Genomic DNA, 22,411 nt, shown 5'->3' on the forward strand with positions numbered 1-22,411 from the left:
CATAATATGTATTGAGCAGGCACGTATGACTTGTGCGATCAATGCCTATGCCTCACCCAGCAAGCCTGTGCTGTAAAGTTCTGATCTAACCTGCCAAACACCCCTGAACGTGGGGGAGAGAGGCCCCTGGGCTTTCATTTAGGCTGGTCTCTGAAGACTTCAGACTCTTAAAGGAAAAGAAAATATCAGCTGGGCAGTTGTTATGAAAACCTCCTATGAGCACGACCACCCCTGGAATCCTCATTTAGAATCAGTTTCATTTCCAGTTAACACTCGGGGGAATCAGTAGCATCAGGCATTTTCATAAGTGACCACAGACTTGGGGCCCCTTCATTTCTGGGCGCCCAACTACACATGTAGGGCTTGACCTTCCAGAGGGGCTGAGCACCCGCAGATCCGATTGATTTCAATTGGAGCCACAAGTGCTCAGCTCTGCCGAAAAGCCGGAGCCCATGTGCAGCCAGTTGGTGCCATTTCTCAGTGAGCAGGCATGGTGTTAGCAATGACCGGAGGAGAGCCTGCTCTCAAACCAGCCCAAGGGAGGACAGGGTTTTGTCAGCTGAACCAGAGCAACTTCCATCAGCCCATGGGAAGGGCTGGAAAATTTGCCAGGAAAGGAGGAGTGGAAGTCTTCGAGTATTTGGCCCTTTCCCAAACTGTGCACAGCCACATCCGTTCCACAAGCATGGGTTTCCCTTCTTCCCCCCCTTCAGTGCCCTGCCTCCAGCAAGAAAGGAGTCTGAGCTCCCTGCCAAGCAAACGGAGCAGCTGCTGCTGAGCGAGGAGGGAAATTAATGACTCGGCCCTGAGAAGCTTCTGCAGAATCATTGGTCTCCCTCCCTGCTGGTCAGAGGCCACTCCGGGCATGCTGCAGGAAGCTGCCTTAGTGTGGGGCAGAGGAAAGAGAAGGCTACCGGGAGTGCAGAGCCTCAAACCTCAGGCTTCCTGGGCCAGAAACCCACGATTGTTAGAGAGGCGGCGGTTAGGCCAATGGAGAATGTTCTCTTCCCCATCACAGCCTCGTGCCAGCTGTTGCATGACTCCTAACACTGCCTTCCAGGCATGGCCTGGTGTTGGAGAATCGCAGCTCAATCAGGGACCCAGCTGTTTGTGAGCTGGCTTTGATTTGCACCATAAGTCTCAGAGGGCTTCAAAGCAAAATTCTCAGCTCCTCTTTAAGAACTTTTTCAAACTAAACTGGTATTTTTATTTGCATATGATTTGGGGGGGGGAGGGTTCACACCCCAGGATGAAACATCCCCAATCAGTGAGTATTTACATGGGGGCTGTCAGAAATGGTGATTAACAGGTGTGCCTCACCAAGGCCTGTGTCCTAACAGGGGAGCCACTGTTGGCCTCCTCCATTTGTTCCAGGCTTTCCATGTTGTCCAGCTCCTCCTGCAGATGGTCAATGTATTGATTAATCTCTCTCACACGGTTGCGGTTTCTGCTGATCTCGTTCTTGTGAACCTAAGGAGAGTGCAATCAGACAGTGGGTCCTTGGGCTTATTTCAAATCTTCAGTCACCTGCGGTAGCCAAAGGGCCCAGCAGAAAGTTAGGAGATACCTCCCCCAGCCCTTCTGACTCCCTGCTACATTGGCTGGATCCTGGTGCCTCTCTGCCTGCTGCGCTAGGAAGAAGCTGCAGGCCCGTATGCTTTCATTGCCTTGCTGCTTGTCTTTTCCCTGAACAGGGTTTTACTCCCCAAGCCGCAGGGGTTTCCTTACCTCCTCAATCACCGAAGAGGACCAGCTATTGGCTTTGGTGATTATGTCATCCTCTCTGTTATCGATCTTCAGCAGGTGGATATCGTGGGAGGCGTTCACTGCGTTGACGATGGTGTCTTTGTCCACAAAAAGCTAGGGAGTGAAATTGACCGAGCGATGGGAGATGTGGATTTTACATATAAATGCAGCAAAAGCAGCAGGTCTCTGAACTAGATGTGGTTCAGTGCAGCACTTGGCAGCACCATCAGAGAAGAAAATAAAAGCTGTCTCTGGTACATCTCATGCTTTACCTGTTCAAAGCCCTGTACAAACTTAGCCTCACTACAGCCTTGTGTAAGGACTATTTTACAGATATGGAAACTGAGGCAGTACTGAAGTAACTTGCCAAAGGCTGCATAGCAAGCCGGTGCTGGAAGTAAACTCCTAACCCCATGCTTATTCCTCCAGACTGTGCTGCCTTCCAGCATATGGCAAGCCCATTTTGGCAGCTGTCAGTCCCAGGGAAGGCTGCATATGCTCCAGCAGGTATGGAAAATGGAAAACTGCACTCAGAAGAGGTGGCTTTAACTGGTGTCATGCACTGTGTATCTTTGTTCTGGCACCACAACTTGGAACAGAAGCAGCAGCTTCCCCCTGAGATTTTAAATGGAGAATGGCTTCTATAAACCATAATACTATCCTCCTGCAGCCAAGCCTGCCTGTTAAACCCCTGAAGATTACCTCTCTGTGGAGATGGCCAGGAGTGAGGAAAACTCAGTATGGGGCAATGGTGCAGGCTGCACTCACGGTCCATAAAGCCGGCAGCTGCCCCTGCCCCGGAGGGCTATTTTCTGAACATGTGGCACAAAAGTCACTTATTTCCTTCTGACTTTCCCTCCTTACAGCTGTCACTAGTTCTGGAGAAATAATTACCGCAACCTGTCACACCTGGTAGGCAGGGCACCAGCTCAGAGAATCTGCCATGCTAGGCTCTGAGCTGGCAGGGTGTTGGCTCAGAGGGGCCTTGGGCAAGCAGGGCACTGGCTCAAAGGGACACTGACATGCTGTTTTGGATGTGTGAATTTCCATTACAGAAGCTTCTGTGCTGAGCCAGTCCCTAAAGAGTGATAGTAAAATTGGGACTAGATGTCTCCTATGAAAACATGAGAACCCCATTCACTCCTTAAGCACCTGGAGACATTAGCAGCGATTGGAACGGATCTTAATACAAGTGGTGGAAGCCTGGATCTGTTTATTTTTCAGCTGTAATAGAAATGTTAGCGGAGCAGTACATCTGCTCAGTGCTAAAAATGTGGATTTATTTTTTTGGGGGTGGCGGTAAAGATGGGGCAACCCAGACTGACAAGTGTTAAAACTCTGGGACAGGTCAGGTGTAGTACCCACATTGGGAAGGTAGTCCTTACTACTTCAATCCCCACTCCACCAAACCCCCTCGGCTGTAAGAAACTGTCATTTGTTTAATAGCAGTAAAAGGTCCCAGCTAGAGCGACATTAAATGGAGAGCCTTCCCAGGTAAGCTTCCTGAGGGGCCAGAATCCAGAAAACTGATATCTAAGCAACATCCCACCCTGTCTGTTCATCTGAAAAACAGATCTTGCATCTGCAAACCTCTATGAAGTCTTTGCCCATAATTTTTTTCCTTTAGTTATAAACCTTGGTAAAGAGAGTTGAATAATGTAATTTTCAATGTATACAGCAGCTTTTGTTCTGATAGACTGCAACCTGCATGATGCACTACCTCCATCCACTGCCACTGAAATGCAGCCACCTGGGGCAAAGTGCAATAGCAAGGAAGGGGGAGATTTTGGCTAAGGATACCAGACGTAGCACTGCACTCTTACAAGTGCACCATGGGATCTCTGCTATTCCCGTAGAGCAGACAGGACCTTGGTTTTTGAGGTCTCAGATGAAAGACCTATGTGGAATTCAATGTATCTGCTTCAAAAGGACTGATTGATCTCTGTGGGGATATGAAACAGTAGGGCCAAATAAAACCCTAATTAAACAGGTACAACTCTACTGACTTTAAAGGAGTGACAGCCAGGTTACATTTAGCCCACAGGCTCATGGGGTTGGGAAATCTACCAGAAGCGGGAATGGAGTAGCGCACATTGCCCCAAACTCCTGCTGTGTTGGAGGGCTTAGAGATCAGCCCGAGAGAGTCATGCTGACCTGGGAGGGGACAGGGCGAGGCCAGTCAGAATAGACACCACTCCCGGGCAGCTTCCAGCAGCAGAGCTCTGGCCAGAACACAAACAGGTCTTCATCCCTGGTGGAAAGCAGTGCCATCACCATCTTCCCTCCCACATACCGGCAGAGCTGCCCTTGCAGGCCCCGGGGTGAAATTTGGCTAGCACAGCTGCTTTATGGGTACAGGTGTAAGAAAATTCTGGGCTGCAATTTTATGGTCACACACACCATAACTTTTTAACCCACGTGGCACCTTTTTATAATTGCTGCAACTTTGGGTGGCGCTATGACCCTGTGCGCCAGCTCGCAAGGCCCCTCACTCAGCTTTGGCCTGGCTGCCCCTCCGTCATGCTTGCCTTCAAAAGGCAAGGGGTCTCTTCCATGCCACTGCCATGCTTCGGAGGGGAGGCTGCATGCCTTGGAAGGAAGGAGCTGGAGCAAGGGTACGTGCTACTTGTGCAGGTGCCCAGAGGGGATCTTCATTCCTTATCAGGAAAGAAGTTGAGGGGAAGTCTGAGACAAAGCTTGTGAGACCCCAAGGGAGTATCTGCCTAGTGCCATGCTGCTGTCTGACCATGCCAAAACCACAACTTCAGCAAACTTCAGCTACAACCTGTGAACCGACAAACCACAACTTCCTTGCAGCCTTTGGGAGAGGGGTTGAAAGGAAACTACTTCTAGCTTTGGCAAGATAATTCAAAACGATATTGGGTCTCTGAAACCCAATCCTGATTGGGAACATACTGAGCTCCCTTCTTCCTCCATACTAGGGATCCCTGCTTCCTAGAAGAGCCTAAGCTGCATACACAACCGGGGGCCTCACCAGTCGAGCATCATCTGGCATCTCCTCATCAAACTCGCTCTTGACTATCTTCTCCAGCGTGTTGATTGCAATCTCCAGCAGTTTCTCGTGGTGATGATTTTCTAGATCCCGGCATTGAGCCATCGTATGGAAGAAGGTTAAGAAACAAAGAACAGTGGCATTTGACCTGCCTCTGACAGGCTGGACCTGGTGCTAACATCATCAACATCGACAGAGAATGACATTCTACATAAACAAGCACTGCTAACCCTAAAAGGGGATTGGTCCACTTCCTGTGAAGCAGGTGACCAGTAAAAACTCTGCTTGAGTTTGCATTGCAGACCCCCAAAAGGAATTGAGCTGGCTGGTGGAGAAGGTCCTGGAGTGTTCAAAAGCAATCCTTCCCCCTCACTACCCTCATTGTGTTACGTTATCCAGAGCTGATGCTGGGGGCCATTTGTACAGGAAGTTCAATGAGGCCTTTGATTGCATGTACAAAACTCCAAACATGACAAGCACTTGCACAGGGCTGAGAGTTGTGTATATAAAAATCATTTCACCTGCCACTGCAATGCAACCACTTCTGAGACGGAAGAGGGCAGCTGTTCTAGAGCACATGGCTGCACAACGATCTAGGACACAAAGAGACAGTACAGGAGTTGTTTTAGGTATTTCACCTCTTAAAATGGCAGCAATACACAGTCAGATTTACCAAGAGTTTGCTCAGAAATAGAGGTAGACTTTCAAAGGCACAAAGGGCAGCTAGGAAGGCTAACTCCCATTGACTTTCACTGAGAATTAGGTACCTAACTCTGTAATTTCATTACATCCTCATCACTAAGTTGTGTAGCAGTTCCTGTGTTGTCTTGCTGAGAATATGGCAGAAGTATTTGAACAGAGTTTGTATTTCATGAACAAGGAAATGTTCCTAAGAATTAATCAAAGCCTACAACACATTAATAAGCAACAATCCATTTCCACACAGTGAGTGCTGACTTCTGGCCCTTGCACTAATCTTGTGAAGTGAAGCAATACCTTTGCTGTGGGTCACATTTATATTACACAGAGTTCAAGGCCAGTAGACTGCCAAAAGGATATATCCCTTGGACGTTCTCAATAAATGTTGACACCTGTTCAGCAATGTTTCTTTCAAAATCCTTTATTATTTCCTTAACAGGAAAAAGAAAAGGAAAATTTACCAAGTACTCAAACACACACACACACACACACACAACACCGATCAGAACCAGGGAGGAGTCTAAAATGCAGTATACTTTTGATCTGATCCACCAGTTTTATCAGCACTGCTGGGGACTGAAGGTACCTCAGATAAATTAATTGTGCTGAAGCACCGAAAGGCATGTGCTTTTCTGCACTGGTATGCAAATCTCAGGGAAGATTAGACTCAATCCTTTTGGGAAGAGTTGATGGAGCGACGCATTTATAACAGACTCTGGGAAGTTCACTCCATCAAATCACTTCGAACCTTCTATGTACATTATGACTAGAGAACATTTTGTCTCCGATTAGAGACAGGAGTCAAAGTTTCTCATTCGGTTTATGAGGCTGCAGGCTTCTCGCCTTCTTGAAGACTTTGCCATCAGGAGCATAAGTAACAGCTGGGATTATGAGAGCTTTTGTTTAAATCCTGGAAGGTGGGTGCTGCTTCTTGCTGCCTCTCTCAAAAACGGGATAGTCTCTCAGAGCTTCTGCTTTCCCTAACATTCCTAATAAAAGGTTTAAAACATTCCAGTGCCTCAAACAGGGCATGTGAAAAGCACCTCTGATATTTCTGCAAAATCTGTCGGTAACCATTGAAATAAATAAATTAGCCCCCTCCCCATCCCAGATTTGCTAAGCATCCGGTCTGAACTCCACTACAAGCTACCATAGTCATGCTCCCAGTGGGGTGCTCAGGAAAGTGGACTAACTTGGTGTTGGGGCATGAGTGTAATTTTTCAGTCATAGCAATGATCCCTTTGAAAGAATCACACCCCTAGAACCTTGAAAAAGTGTCTTATACTAGGGGGCAGCTTCCAGAGTCAGGTCCACAACATGGCCCAATAACCTCCCGGATGACCCTTTAGCCAAAGCCGATGCCTTCATCCGCGGGAGCAGCGTGTGAATAGTAAGTTCCAATGCAACATATAAATACACTGGGTCCAATTCTCCGCTGCCTTGTGCTTCGTGTATTCACTCCTGTGCAGAGTGAGAATAAAGCCGGTGTCAGACACTACCCAGAATGATAGAGTTCTACATTCATTCTGCACAAGTGGGACTACGCAAGGGTAAGGCAACAGAGAATCAGCCCCAGTGTTCTCTATCTGAGACTTAGCAGATCTATCCGCTTGCCTTACCTCTAGCTGGTCAACCGTCTGCATTTCCAGGGTCATAAGTGTGTCCGACAGCTGACTGATGTCCTCATTGTACTTTACAAGTTTAAAGTCCGCAATCTCAAAATTACTCATGTTTTGAATGACGTCCAACTGCTAAACATAGAGAGAGATATACAATATCATTTGTGCTCACCATTCCATTGCAATTTAATTAACTGTTGTTACATATATGAGAAAACTTCTGGCTCACAATTGGCTGAAATGAAATGTAATGGCTTGCTAAGTGGCTGTGGTTTACGTACTCAGAGGTCAATAATACTGAGGTTCTCCACAATGTTAACCAACAAGATTCCACTGCAGCAAGTTGTGTGAAAATTCTAATGTATTTGCCAGTCAACAAATGACTTTTCCTAGACTTCCTACTTCAACTCACATGTAGAAAGTCCATGTCAAAGGAAAAACTATAAGCCTTATTAAGAAGTGCAGGTCTAAATCCTAATCCCTTGGAAGTCAAGGAGAATTTTGCCTGACTTCAATGGGTCCAGGATTTTGCACTCGGAAGATATGTAATAGAACATCACAAGTAATGAGTTCTTGTTACACTGAGCGACAATAAATCTTGCTCTTCAAAGTTAAATACTGACATCAGCCTCACAGCGGTCAATAATCTTAATATTGCTGAGCAATGTATATGCTAAGCAAAGGTTATTTTCAAGAAGCATCTTTGTAATAAATCTCTCCTACTGAAATCTGAGCATTAAAAATATATTTTGAAGGAGCCTAATGCACCTCACAGTTGGAGCCAATAGAAGGGGCTAAAATTAGGCAAGAACCATTGCAAGAGGGCTATGTGTAAATCAAATAAGATTATGCAGACACTGTAATGTTAAAGGGGCATTTCTTTATATAATTTAATCAAGCCAGGAGGCCCCAAGCAATTAAAACCAGGCTCCTGTTAACAACACCTGCTGCTTTAGGGCTTTGGCATAATTCTTTGCTCCTTAACCAGCTTCAGAGCAAGCTGAGCTGTCTTGCAGTTCATATAGACCTGTGTGATGGAATTATAGCTAGGCAAATGCAGCCTAGCAATGGTTTATATTTTATCACCTTCTAATCTCCTCCTACCCATTTTTAAACTGGTATTACTAAGCCTGCAAGATCCATTTATCAGCATTTCTGACTGACTGACTCCCTCTGTCACCTTGACCAGCTCACTTAGGTCAGAATTTTTCATATGCAACAAGGTGCCTACATTCAGCACCTAAATCCATATCTAAGCTTGTAAGCAGGCAGAGTTCTTATGCTGTTCTGAGAAGCACACAGACATATTGCCTAAAATCCAGACTTATCCCTATTTTGAGTGTGGATTTATTGGTAACTCAAATAAAAATGCTTTTGGGCTGGGACTGTCTTTTTGTTCTGTTTGTACAGTACCCAGCACAACGGGGTCGTGAACATATTCCTAAGTGTTCTTCCCCCAAGGTTGTTTTTCCTCCCCCCCCCCAGGATTTCCATTCAACACCTCTGAGGCCTCAACCCAACGTATACCCTGACTGGAGTTAAGTCCACTTGCTCGTCTGAGTCGGCGTTAACATACACTGTGCCTGCACACAGGATTCAAGCACTTGGTAACAGAATGACTCAGCATCCTGCCACCTTGTTACAAAGCACCTACATAAAAGCAGCCTGTTTTCAGAGGTGCTGAGCACAGGGGATCATGAGCGGCTTGTTCTGTACAGCTGACAAAGCCCTTTACCAGGGTTTAGCCAAGCTGATATTTCCATGAACTTCTAGAAACAATAACTGCCCTGCTATTTTAAATGGTTAGAAAGGGATACAGCTAGAAGCCATGACCTTGCCTTCCCCAGTGATGTGGCTGCAGCTCTCTGGAAAGCAGAGCTGGTTGGAAAATGGTATTTGCTGCCAAAATATTCAAACAAAATGAACTTTTTTTCTGTTTAAAGTTATTTCGTGGATTCTTTTTTTACAAAATGAATTGAAACCAAAATGATTTGAATAAATCATTGTTTGCAGTGTTGTTGTAGCCATCTTGGTCCCAGGCTAACGAGACAAGGAGGGTGAGGTAATATCTTTTATTGGACCAACTTCTGTTGGTGACAGACAAGCTTTCGAGGATCCCTGTTGGGAAGAAGAGCTCTGTGTAGCTCGAAAGCTTGTCTCTCTCACTAACTGACATTGGTCCAATAAAAGATATGTCACCCATCTTGTCTCTTGAATAAATAATGATCATCTTGTCAGGTTTTCCCTTTCCTTCTCCTTTTCCAGTGGAGGCAGAGTATGTGGGTATGGACCAAAAAGCAAAGATAAAATGAAAATTTCTGAATCAAAAATTTTCATTTCAGTTAGTTTCATAAACATTTTCAAAAGAAAAATTTTTGTGACCATTTTCATTTTCTTAAAAAAAAAAATCACTCATTTTTTGGTGGAAAAAAATTTCAGTTAAAAATCTTTGACAGCTCTCCTGCCACGCCTTTAAGAACCACCATTAACATGAAGACTTGTCTGTAGTAGGAAACGACTTAGTGTTATCATTATGTTGAATACACAGAGACAAGGACTGTCATGTTTAAAACCACATCAGCTGGTGTGCTTAGCCCCAGAGGCCACGTTTAACCACTTCCAGTTGATGTGATTTTAGACACACCAGTCCTTGTCTATACTGAGTGCTAAGTCATGCTCGATATTATGTTAGTTAACACAATGTCAATCCCTCCAGTGTAGACAAGCCCCTAGAAACATATACAGTAAGATCTGGGGCCAGATTCTGATTTCCCTTACTCTAGTGTAAACCTGGAGTCATTAAACTGATCTCAGTGGCGTTACGCCATACATCCCTGAGATCAGAGTCTGGCCTCTGATACACAGAAATCATTTCAAGAAATAAAAACTGTAATCAAATACCCCCTGGTTGTCATTTTCAAAATCTAGGATTATTTTTGTGCCCTGCTGTTGACTGTCCTGTATTGCTTCTTGAAGGCACTCGTAGAAGGTTGAGACTTCAGCTTGTCGCTTTTCATGCTCTTTCAGACCATAGGCAAAAAGGTTCTCACAAATTAATACAAATTTACTCTTGTATGTGAAACCAGAGTCAAGGTATATAATCTGTAATAGTTTAAATGAGTCAACACACTAAGCATGGCTGCATGATAATCAACACTGCTCCATTGTATCCAGCTACTAACAACCTAAATGCAAGGCAAAGCATCTTGACGGATAACTCCACTGAGCTGACTGACAGTTGAGGTGCTGAGCTGAGCATTTTTCACCTTGAAGGCTTGGGGCACATCATCTTTTCGCACTGGAGTTTTGCTACCTTAACTGTGTGGAGAGGGCAACATGGTGGGCACAAAAGGAAACTTCGTGTGCATTTGACCCTGACTCTTCTGCCATTCAAGTAGAACAGAGCATCTGACTCTATCTGTCTCCATAGCTGTGAGTACAGCGTTTGTAAAGTTAATAAATCCTGCTCCCGAGCCAAGAGCCAGAGCCCCACACACACAGATTTGGTAGCACCACAAAGATAATGGCCATTGTGGGGAAGGGTTGCAAGTTGCTTGGCAATGGAATGGTTTCAAAAGTCTATTATATTTAGTCTCTGATGAACTTTCCTGACAACTGTGTCTAGCAATCATAAGCAAGGTCACATGTGGGGCCTTGCTAATATTCCATTAATCTGAGCTAGAAAAGGAAAGATACAATGATCTGCTTTTTGATCATTGTCCAGGATCAGTGGTAAGAAAAATGTACTAGCCGTGAATGTGTTTGTATTGGTCCTACAGGGTTAGCGTTTCTATCTGGCAGATTGAGTTTATAAGATCAAAAGCTTGTTTCTCTGACCAATAGAAGTTGGTCCAATAAAAGACATTACCTCATCCACCTTGTCTCTCTGACATCCTGGGACTGACATGGCTCCCACAACACTGCAGATAACCAGCACGCTGTGAGATATTTGACTTGGATAATCCTGATTATTCTTACTGTGCCCTACCACTTCAACAGTAACATGACTTTAGCAATTGCTATCGCACAACTTGCTGCAGATGTAAATTAAATCTCTAGGCCATTTGAAAGGGCGGATGCATTCTGGGCTTTAAGAGACTGCAAATGCCTTGATTTCTAGAGGTTCAGAAGGCATTGGCTTTTAACAGCAAGTCTGATTCAAGTGGAGAAAAAGCAAGATGGTAATCAGAATGATGTGATTGTAAAACTCTGAAATCTCATGACTGTCAGCATTGGAAGCAAGCCTTTTATACAAATGGGATTTCCCAATTTGGGGTTTCCAGTTTGCCAATGGGACAAAGCATTTGTTTTCAGCCCTTGTATTTAATGAAATATCAGACCTTAAAACTGTCAGTGGTCTCACGGTCTAGCAGTATTTTTAAGGCACTGGTCCAAGACTGAATACAGCAAGTCTCCAATCTCAGATCAATATAGCTTTCAGTTCTGCATAAAAAGAACAGATGAAGCATCCCTGTTGATACATATCCTTGTGAACTGAAGTCATCAGCTTTTATCACTAGATTTTCTAACAGAAGGATATGTCTCCAGCAGGTCAGCCATTCCAGGGAGGTAAGCCAGCCTGGCAGCTTCTGTATCTTCTGCATACATACTCTCAAATAAGAAGGATCCATTCAGGTACTCGACGTAAGCAGCCTTTGGAGAGAATCAGTACAATAATAAAAAAAAACCAAAAAACCACAAAACCAAAAAACCCCACAAAGAGCACCAACTTTCTGCAGAACTTACGTAACACCTTGCTTCTTCTTGCAAAGTGCTAAGGAAGGTTCAGTCAGTCAGGCTGAACGGCCCACTGAAATCAATGGCACCTAAATATCTTTGAGGATCTGGGCTGACATTATTAACTCTCCAGTTCTGAATGACAGACGCCTCCTGCTATGGAATGTGAAGCTCATAACAATGGACCAGATCATTATTACTATGTAGTGGGGGGAGGTTTTTTTAGCTTTCCAAGGAAAAACACTATAAAATCATTGATAAGTCCTCTTCTGGAATTAGATTTCAGAGTAACAGCCGTGTTAGTCTGTATTCGCAAAAAGAAAAGGGAGTACTTGTGGCACCTTAGAGACTAACCAATTTATTTGAGCATAAGCTTTCGTGAGCTACAGCTCACTTCATCGGATGCATACTGTGGAAAGTGTAGAAGAAGATCTTTTTATCTTTTATACTATGTGTATGATTATCATACACATAGTAAGGAGAGTGATCACTTTAGATAAGCTATTACCAGCAGGAGAGTGGGGTGGGGGGAGGTATTTTTTCATGCTTTGTGTGTATAAAGAGATCTTCTTCTACACTTTCCACAGTATGCATCCGATGAAGTGAGCTGTAGCTCACGAAAGCTTATGCTCAAATAAATTGGTTAGTCTCTAAGGTGCCACAAGTACTCCTTTTTTCTTCTGGAATTAGACAGTGGCTCCTTCACCAAACAATGTGACAGAGCAGTTCAACTCCACTTCGTGGTCCTGCAATGTGCTATCTAAGCTACTCAGGCATAAACGGGACAGATTTTATGAGGCCCTATGCAAAGGAAGACATGAAGGGCTCCATGCAGGTTCCTCAGCACCTATGACCTTTCCTCCTTGATCCTATCTCCATGTATTCGGCACTCCTCCATGTCAATTTTAATGCACAGGGATCTATGTCATTGTGGGGGTGGCACAGGCCTCCAACAGCCACCCCGTGGAAGTGCTCCTCTGATCACCATCTGCTCCTTGCTCTGTCCATGTGCTTTGAGGGGGAGCAATGCTGATGCCAAGCAGAGTGCGTGGAACAAGCAAGTGGTGTGGAAACAAACCTGCAGCACTACCATATTGCCAGCAGATGAATGGAGGCAGGAGAGCACCACTCAGATAGCCTGAGGGTAGCTGAGGGCACCACTCTGCTCTATCCCATTCTCGCTACATACCTTGACAGTTTCCCCATTGGGATCTTGCAATCACTCGTAAGATTAAATTAATACTGCAATATTATCCATTCACTAAGTCTGAAGGGGGAAAATCACTGCACTGTGAATAATGCTAACAGCTCCATCAGATCGGATATGGTGTTAATCTAGCATGAGGCTGACAAGAAACGAAACTATGATTTACTCTGGAGCTTCCCTAGGGCCGTCATGTAGGTTTCGTTGTTCAGCCCAATGAATTATGTTCCTCCATATCATGCGTATGACATAGCAGCTTCAGTTTTCATTCAAAAGGTGAGATTTACAGACCTCAGAGATTAACACTGACTGTATTTTTATCTCAATCAATGTTAACCTCCCATTAAATCTTCTAACAGGTAAAAGAGAAGCCGTCTGGTTTTTTTGCAGTGCGGTAACAGACAGTCAGCCCCAGAGAACGTACCTTGTGGTGCTCCAACTCTTTCTGCTTAGCCTGCTCTTCCACCAGGTTAGCCAGGGCCTGAGCTTCCCCTTGCTTTAGCTCATCAATGGCATACTGATATTTTATTTCTGCAAGTTCTCGCTAGGAAATACAAACAAAGAAAACAATTGGGGTAGATTACCCTGTCTCCTAATAAATCTGGGTCAGATACAGCTCTCTGTGTAATGTACATCCAGACTGCTGTTGCTTTCCTGTGTTAGGTGTAATCTACGTCCTGTGCATATTAAAAATCAGTCCCAGGGAGGACATTTCTGATGGCTCTTATTTGTCTAGGTAGTATTTCAGTAAGACAGCAACTGAAAAAAGAATTACTCTAACCCTTTGAATGCTGGTATATTCCCAGAGTGCCAGCAAGATGAATGCTTTGGAAAGTGTGTGTCTAGTCTCCAAATGGTTAAATAAAGAGGAAGGTGGAAATACTTACTGTATTGTCATCCAGAAGCCTGAAGTCCAAGTACACCAGATCTGGAAGGTGAGCGGCAATAAACATTGAATATTGTTCATTTTCGCAGACAGGGTTCCCAGTGAGATTCAATGTGCGTAGGTTTTTAAACTTCCGGAGATAGACCACCTGTGCCAAAAGAAAGGAGATGCTGCATTCCCGCACGCCATGGGAACAACAAGCAGCAATGCCTTGAAATTCATGACATTTACCATCTCCATCCTAGCTCAGGACCTTGCTCACATCTCCATCCTTCAGAAAGAGCTGGCACAACACACTGACTGAATGTCTAAGCACAGTTACAGGTTTAAAGCAGTAGCTTCTAGCACAGTGTTGAACCATTTTATTTGAGAAAGAAACCACTTTCTATATGGTTCTTAAATATACAGTATAACTCTTATTGTGGACACACAATCTGTGGGCTTAGTGATGCAGCCTTTATATGGATGGACGATAAGCTTCCAGGGGTCTCAGACTAGTAAAACTGCCCTCCATAAAGGCCCAAGCATAACATCAAAGCACCCAAAATAAATCTTTGCCTCTGTTTTCTATTCACATAAGCTATGTTCCCTTTTTCAATTCCACTGGAGTCAACAGGAGTTTTGCCATTGATATCAATCGTAGCAAGATCTGACCCAATGAGTGAATAATCCAAAAATGGGAAAAGGTAGCTGAAATAAGTATTTCCTACTTGAATATCTTACTAGAACCTTACTTTAGACTATACAGAAAATGACACTTTCATGGAGAAGTCGCCCCTCTAAAAAGGTGTTCCGATTCAGTGAGAGGTGGCAATATAAGAATAACAGAGAGATAGAGGATATATATGTGGATATATTTGGGGAGAAAGGGATGGATGGACGGATAATGGATATATCTGGGGAGAAAGGGATGGATGGACAATGGGTATATATGGGGATGGAGGGAGGGGAAGACGGATATATGGATAGATAGATTAGAAAGGAAGGAAGGAAACACTGGCAAAAACAATGGGATTCTTACATTTTCCAAAGCAGTTAGATTATTGTTTCCTATAGAGAAGACCTGTAGTTCTTGTAGCGTGTCCAGATTCTCAATCTTAGATATTCTATTATTGTAGAGGCTCAAGTCCTGCAGTTTAATCAGAGCTTCCAGACCTTCAATGACTTCAATATTGTTGAAGGACAAATCTAGGGGAAGAAAAAAAAAAAAGAAGTCAAGCAAATTGTTTGATCTTCAACTAAATATCATTGCTTGGGGCCTGCAGTTCAGTTTGTACCTTTCATCTAATATATATATTAAGTGTTTTCCCTGGCAGTGATCAGTATTGCTGATGAAGCCCTAAGAAAGGCTCTGCATAAAACCACCACTCTTTTGGCAAAGAAGGAATAGATGCAACTTTTTGTACCACTTGTCCATGCAACTCTTAAATCAGACAGAGGAATCACTGAAGTCCTCCTCTACCCAGAAGCTGTGTGCATGACCAGCACGTGGCTCCTACCTCTTAGTGACACAGAGAGCAAGAGATGTAGAGAAGAAATCCATCTACGACTCTTATGGAAGTGCATAGCACAGGGGAACAGGTTAGGAAATGCCTAAAGAGATGCAATTCACAAGAAAATTTCTGCAACAAATTTGATAGCACCAGCTAGCTTTCTTTCCCTTAGACTGTTACCTGCATCACAAAGCCATCAGCGTAGTGGTGATGCACCTTGGGCCAACTCCTGCTCTCAGTTCATGCAACCCCAATAAAATCAGTGGAGATACACCAGGGAAGAGTTTGCCCACTGTTGCTATTTGACTCATGGATACTTTCACTCATCTTATTCTTCAAGAACATCCCATTCAGCACCTAAACTTATATAAAGATCTAGAGTAAAAATTTCAAGTGTATAAGTGGTTTAGGAGCCTACTTCCCATTTTCAACAGACTTAGACAATTGGGAGCCTACATCCCATTGACTTTCAATGAGACTTTGGCTCCGAAGTGCCTGAATCACTTTTGAAATTGGGACTTAGGCTCCTAAGTCAGTTAAGCATTTTTGAAAATGCCACCCTAAGATGAGACTTCCTAAGCCAGAAGATAGACAGAGATTCTTCAGGCAGCTTTGAAAATCTCAGTCCCCCCGACAATGTTTTCTTAAATATATATTTTTAATACTTTAGTGATAAACAAAAAGATTTTATGATATTCATGTCCTCCGACATTTGACAGTCAAATTGAGGGGCACTTCAGAGAGCTGACTATATCCCTGGGGAATGTCTCCCTTAGCAGTGTTTGAGATGGGGCATAACATCCTGTTTTCATTGTGAAGCTGCAGATGGTGAGAGACACTTTTGTTCGGAGTAGAACTGAGCTCCACTGTGTTCAAGTTCCAGCTTCTTAGAGCCGCACGATGACATCATCAGGATGGTTTTTGTTTTATTTCAAAGAGGTCGATATGCCCAAAATAACACTCTTTGGAAAGGTTTCAGAGTAGCAGCCGTGTTAGTCTGTATTTGCAAAAAGAAAAGGAGTACTTGTGGCACCTTAGAGACTAACCAATTTATTTGAGCATAAGCTTTTGTGAGCTACAGCTTACTTGTAGCTCACGAAAGCTTATGCTCAAATAAATTGGTTAGTCTCTAAGGTGCCACAAATACTCCTTTTCTTTTTACTCTTTGGAAATGGATTCCTGATACTAGTAAAGCAGCTAGATCATGAATGGAAGCTAGAGTTCTAGGACGCTACTGGCAGACTCAAAATAGTGGCCAGAGAAGGTCAGATTTCTATATCTTAAGAGTTTACTCTCTCTATATTAATTACTTGGATGCTACCAAACATAACAGGCATATCTGGCAAAATGTCCCCTACCACAATACCAGATTTATCAGGTGCATCCTCCTGAACATACCAGCAAATGACTGAGTCTGGGGTAACAGCAATGAAGGAGGTCCAAACCTCTCCTCACAGTGTCACAGCCTGGAGCGTACATTCAAGCAAAACACGCGTTGATTTACTTCAGTGGGTCTTTGCCTGAACAAGGACTGAGTAAGCAGGGCTGGGCTGAAGGCCAAGCTCCAGCTTCATCCTGGCGTACCACCACTGAAATCAATGCAGTAGTGAATCAGGCCCCAAGTCTCTTTGTCATGGGCCTGAGCCAGTGGAGCATCTCGCAACATGAGCTCGCCTAGTCTTACAGCAGTCACATTAATATTTGACTCCAAATGGCCCGCTCTGGGGCCTTACATGCCACAAAGTACAAAACAGGCTTTTGTTGGCTCAAACAACAAAGGCGCAGTCAGAGTTCATCCCTGATCAGGCCAGGCTTCTTGGGTTAAGCCAGATGGACCTCCTTCCTCCTCTGTCCCAGTTTCACTCAGAACTAGTCCCTGGAAGCAGCCAGCCCTTTTTATCCCACCTGCTGGGCCCTAATTAGTTTCTGGCTGCTCCCAGTCCTTCTAGCTGCTGGAGGTCCGATTTTCACTGGTTCCACCCGCAGCTGATCCCAGGTGGCCTTTCTTAGCAGCTCCTGGAGGTCTAAACTCTGTGCTTTTTTTCCCCAGGACACTTTCTTTGGGCAGGGTGCACCAAGGTTGCAGGGTCTTCATCTGGAGGCAACAAATACCTGGTACATCCCATCATATTTTATAACTCTTCCCCGTGCTAGCATGGGGTGATTGTTGCCAGTATCTCCTTCCAAACACCATTACAATAGAATTTAATATCTTGTGTAGGCATTTCAAAGTACAATTCCATTTCATTCTAGAAGTGTAGCATACCCAATCTACAGACACCAATTTCATTTCAACTATCAAGCAAAATACATATAACATATACTAAAAGCTGAGCCATCAATTGACAGTACCACTAACTGCCTTTTTCCAGTTATGACATGGACCTGAATCTGATCTCACTTACACCAGTGTAACTCCACTGATTTTAATGGAATTACTCGTGCTTTACACCAGTACAAGGTGAAGCCAGCCTCATACCCCTAACTCTTACCAAGCCAGATTAGGTGAACCATTGTATCCAACGCCTCTATCTTCTCAATGATGTTGTTGTCTAGCTGCAGCTTAGTCAGATTCACAAACTGCCATAGGTTATCAATCTTCAAAATATCTAAACACACCAAAAAAAAATACTGCAGTTCACATACCCCAGACTTTAGTTGCAACACACACTATATTGTACTAGTGACACATGCCCAATATTACCTCTTTGAGCAGATTATGATGGTGCACTGGTGTGTGAAGAGCACCATGGAGACTGCTAAAAGGTCCTTAGGCTAGATGAGGGTTTAGATTGAAACAACTGGAATAACCTCATTGTCTTGCACCACTGCCCACTGCTAATCAGTACTACCAGGAAGTCATTGAAGGGATGCTGACTGCAACACTGCGGTCAAGAGTGGCTTTATGGATTCACTACAAGAAGGCCTTGACCTTCACTTTGATTTCCAACTTAAAGATTGGGGCTTGGAATGAGACAGTACTTTCCTCTGAAGTTGCAGGCTACTGGTGGGTAGTGGCTAATTGTAAACAGCTACCCTATCACATTATAAAGTTACCCTGCATTCTGTAATGCTCTTCACCTGCTGAGGTTATGGAATCATTGCATGACAACAAAGCGGAACTACTATGAGAATTACAATTCAATTTTTATGCATCATATCGTCTTCTGTCTGGAGTGAAAACAAGAGTTATTGTGTTTTGATTTTTGGAGAAAATTAGATACACGAGGGCAGGCTGATATGGATTACAGCAAAAATTGGGGTCATGGTGATGGAATGCATAGGAAATTCTCATTTCCCTTCTTTTTATACTAGTGGGAGTTGAGATAAAAAGTAGAAATACAAATACAGAAGAGGAAAACCACATAAAAAACACGCTTTTAACCTCAAACAAACATGGCATGATTTTTTTTAACGTTAGGCATGCAACTGCATGTGAAAAATGTGCACACAACTGCACACTCCACTTGCAAGCAAATGCATGCACAAATCAGGAAATGGTGTGTGCAAATTACCAGAAGTCATCAATTGCACACACAGTTACCTCATTGGCATGCACACAATCATGATAACTGCATGAACAAACTAAGTGTACATTTTGCTCATCAATTTATTTTAATTTTTGTGTATTAACTTACTGCTGGTTTGACAGTACTAGGGACCAAATTCCTATATCCACATAGTAATGGGGCACACTTCTCCCACACCACCTCTAGAATGTACCTAAACCTGCAATAGGAAGGGCAAGTGGGTAATTCAGTCTCCTTCACCAATTAAATCCTTGGCCTCTTTGCTGAGCCCTTCAACAAAGCTGTCAATCAGTACCAATTGTGGTGATGGGATATTATTTTAATATAGATGCTCGTCCACTCTAAACTAGACTGTGTCCACCATAAGCTACCAAAGTGCCATCAGATGAGGACAACTTGTGGTCACGAGAAACTTAGGTTGGATTTGATTTGGCCTACCACAACAGGGCCAAGCTTGGTTGTGGCCATTAGGTGCCACCACAAGATAAATATTAAATCATAATAGTAATAATTAATAATAACAGAGCTGAGAAACTTTATAGCCCATTACCATTCAGCTAAACCATCCAGCCCCTAATATTGTAACTATTTCATATGGCTACAGCTAAAAATGTAAATTTAGTCCCTTATTATTTACATGACAAATTCCAGGCTAGTCATGATTATTTAATTACCAGTTTGTCACTTCAAACATACTACTATTATCCTTTAATTTAAAAAAATCTGATACTTACTTCTAAAATCAAGCTGTAGCTCTAAGACATCTTTATAATCAATGCCTTCCCTTTTGGCAAGCTGTCCTAATTCCTCTTGGGGCCCTTGCTCTTCCACAGCTTTTTGAAGCAGCTCTTCATCAATCACATTTGGCTCTATGGTATCGTATAACCGACTCATTTTCACACGAAACAGGCCTTCAAGAGCAGAACAAACAGTATCAGACAGTTACCTTTTTCAATGTGTTCACTGAACTGCATGCAGTATACAAAGAAACAATAGCACAGTGGGATATTCTGAGAGCCCAATCCTGCACCAATCAACTCAGACTTATTAGACTTTACTAAACAGCTACCCAGTGCAGGGCCAGAAGATTGTCAAACTCATGGGCCTAATCATGATACCATGTAGAAACCCTGCATCGAGTTTAAGGAGAAATTTCCATGCAGAAGAACTGCAACGTTGGGCACAATGGTCTCCCCACAAACATCAGTGAGCAGTTGCAACAGACTTCAATCGGAGCAGAAGAGGACCCATCCCACTACAAGGTTCTGTGGGTGAAATTCATCCTAGTGGAGAGGGCACGTACCAGGCTCTGCGTTGGGCCTCCACACAGGTGAATTTTACCTCCGAATAAGACTCGACGTACCTGTCAAGAGACGGTAGAACGTGCATGTGAGAATTACCAGTAACAGGTTTCTAAACTTTAAACGCCCATCTGACGCGGCAAATTCCGGCCTCACTCAGACTGGGGGAAGGGGAAGGAAATCTACACACGCGCGCGTGAGCCTAGCCTGCCCCCCAGCCACCTGCCCAACTGCCACCCATCCTGCCACGCAACCGTCCACTCACTTGCCCCCCAGCCACCTGCCCAACTGCCACCCATCCTGCCACGCAACCGTCCACTCACTTGCCCCCCAGCCACCTGCCCAACTGCCACCCATCCTGCCACGCAACCGTCCACTCACTTGCCCCCCAGCCACCTGCCCAATTGCCACCCATCCTGCCACGCAACCGTCCACTCACTTGCCCCCAGCCACCTGCCCAATTGCCACCCATCCTGCCACGCAACCGTCCACTCACTTACCCCCCAGCCACCTGCCCAATTGCCACCCATCCTGCCACGCAACCATCCACTCACTTGCCCCCCAGCCACCTGCCCAATTGCCACCCATCCTGCCACGCAACCGTCCACTCACTTGCCCCCAGCCACCTGCCCAATTGCCACCCATCCTGCCACGCAACCGTCCACTCACTTACCCCCCAGCCACCTGCCCAACTGCCACCCATCCTGCCACGCAACCGTCCACTCACTTGCCCCCCAGCCACCTGCCCAATTGCCACCCATCCTGCCACGCAACCGTCCACTCACTTGCCCCCCAGCCACCTGCCCAACTGCCACCCATCCTGCCACGCAACCGTCCACTCACTTGCCCCCCAGCCACCTGCCCAACTGCCACCCATCCTGCCACGCAACCGTCCACTCACTTGCCCCCCAGCCACCTGCCCAATTGCCACCCATCCTGCCACGCAACCATCCACTCACTTGCCCCCCAGCCACCTGCCCAATTGCCACCCATCCTGCCACGCAACCATCCACTCACTTGCCCCCCAGCCACCTGCCCAATTGCCACCCATCCTGCCACGCAACCGTCCACTCACTTGCCCCCCAGCCACCTGCCCAACTGCCTCCCATCCTGCCACGCAACCGTCCACTCACTTGCCCCCAGCCACCTGCCCAATTGCCACCCATCCTGCCACGCAACCATCCACTCACTTGCCCCCCAGCCACCTGCCCAATTGCCACCCATCCTGCCACGCAACCGTCCACTCACTTACCCCCCAGCCACCTGCCCAACTGCCACCCATCCTGCCACGCAACCGTCCACTCACTTGCCCCCCAGCCACCTGCCCAACTGCCACCCATCCTGCCACGCAACCATCCACTCACTTACCCCCCAGCCACCTGCCCAATTGCCACCCATCCTGCCACGCAACCGTCCACTCACTTACCCCCCAGCCACCTGCCCAACTGCCACCCATCCTGCCACGCAACCGTCCACTCACTTGCCCCCCAGCCACCTGCCCAGCCTATCCCGCAGCCACCTGTCCATTCCGCCTGCCCCACACCCGCCCGCCCATCACCCACCCAGCCTGCCACTGCCACCTCCCTAGAAGCTCGGCCCGCTCGCCAGCCAGCCGGAGCCCAAGATGCCCAGCAGGCAGAGGGCGCAGAAGCTGGCGAAGGCGGCCACGCGACCCCCCCGGGCACACAGCCCCCGGGACGCTCGGGGGCCCGGCCAGCTCGCCCCACACCGTGGGCACTAGCGCTCGCTGCTAAGGAAACCCACGCCGTTGCTAAGCGGAGTCATGTGATCTCAGGCGCTGGGCGACTCTCTCCGTCACGGGACAGACCGCGCCTGCCAATCGCAGCTCAGTTCGGCGGTTCACTTAGAAGAGCGTGTCTGAAGCTTTTACACCAATCAGAACGCAGAGAAGCAGTGTCGGCCAATCAGAACCGGCTCTAGATGTAGACGGGCTGGAGCGTCAGCGGGCTCGTGTGGCCGTTGCCCAATAGAATTGGAGGCTTAGCGGAGGGCTGTCCAATGGCGGGTATCGGTAGTGGGTGTTCCTGCCGCTCTTATGTCAGTCAACGTGTGGGGGCGGGGGTGTAACTCTGGGGCGGGGGCGCTGATTGGCGGAGGGGGCGGGGAGGCAGGGCTGCCAGTGATTGGCATGGGCTGCCCCCAATGCAGTCGGGGGAGGTGGG

General features: G+C 45.7%; 1 protein-coding gene across 3 annotated transcripts; it reads right to left on the reverse strand.

Annotated features, from left to right (window-relative positions):
- Nucleotides 1–1,180: 1,180 nt before the first annotated feature.
- Nucleotides 1,181–21,986, reverse strand: DRC3 (dynein regulatory complex subunit 3). Of its 3 annotated transcripts, XM_084640660.1 has the most exons (14): nucleotides 21,791–21,986; nucleotides 20,231–20,290; nucleotides 19,662–19,838; nucleotides 17,890–18,006; nucleotides 14,926–15,092; nucleotides 13,906–14,052; nucleotides 13,443–13,562; nucleotides 11,615–11,730; nucleotides 9,979–10,150; nucleotides 7,078–7,209; nucleotides 5,819–5,889; nucleotides 4,742–4,865; nucleotides 1,729–1,860; nucleotides 1,181–1,470 (listed from the first exon to the last, which is right to left on the reverse strand). In XM_084640660.1, exons 3-14 carry the CDS (start codon nucleotides 19,819–19,821, stop codon nucleotides 1,303–1,305), a joined length of 1,626 nt encoding a protein of 541 aa, XP_084496786.1. In that variant the 5' UTR covers nucleotides 19,822–19,838; nucleotides 20,231–20,290; nucleotides 21,791–21,986; the 3' UTR covers nucleotides 1,181–1,302. The 3 variants fall into 3 exon arrangements, with proteins under 3 accessions (XP_084496786.1, XP_084496787.1, XP_084496788.1); XM_084640661.1 differs by lacking the exons at nucleotides 9,979–10,150; nucleotides 11,615–11,730; XM_084640662.1 differs by lacking the exons at nucleotides 5,819–5,889; nucleotides 7,078–7,209; nucleotides 9,979–10,150 and having other exon boundaries at nucleotides 11,618–11,730.
- Nucleotides 21,987–22,411: the final 425 nt, after the last annotated feature.

This window comes from Lepidochelys olivacea, assembly GCF_965140295.1.
Source record: "Lepidochelys olivacea isolate rLepOli2 genome assembly, chromosome: 10".
NCBI classification, from domain to species: Eukaryota; Metazoa; Chordata; order Testudines; family Cheloniidae; genus Lepidochelys; species Lepidochelys olivacea.

Bases quoted from the DNA above. Each gene is read 5' to 3' on its own strand.
- DRC3 (XM_084640660.1), bottom strand. From the start codon at position 19,821: ATGAGTCGGTTATACGATACCATAGAGCCAAATGTGATTGATGAAGAG. The intron at 18,007-19,661 runs GTAAGTATCAGA...TGGTGTGTTTAG, and splicing joins GCTACAGCTTGATTTTAGAA to ATATTTTGAAGATTGATAAC. The intron at 13,563-13,905 runs GTAAGTATTTCC...TGTATTTCCTAG, and splicing joins GGCTTCTGGATGACAATACA to CGAGAACTTGCAGAAATAAA.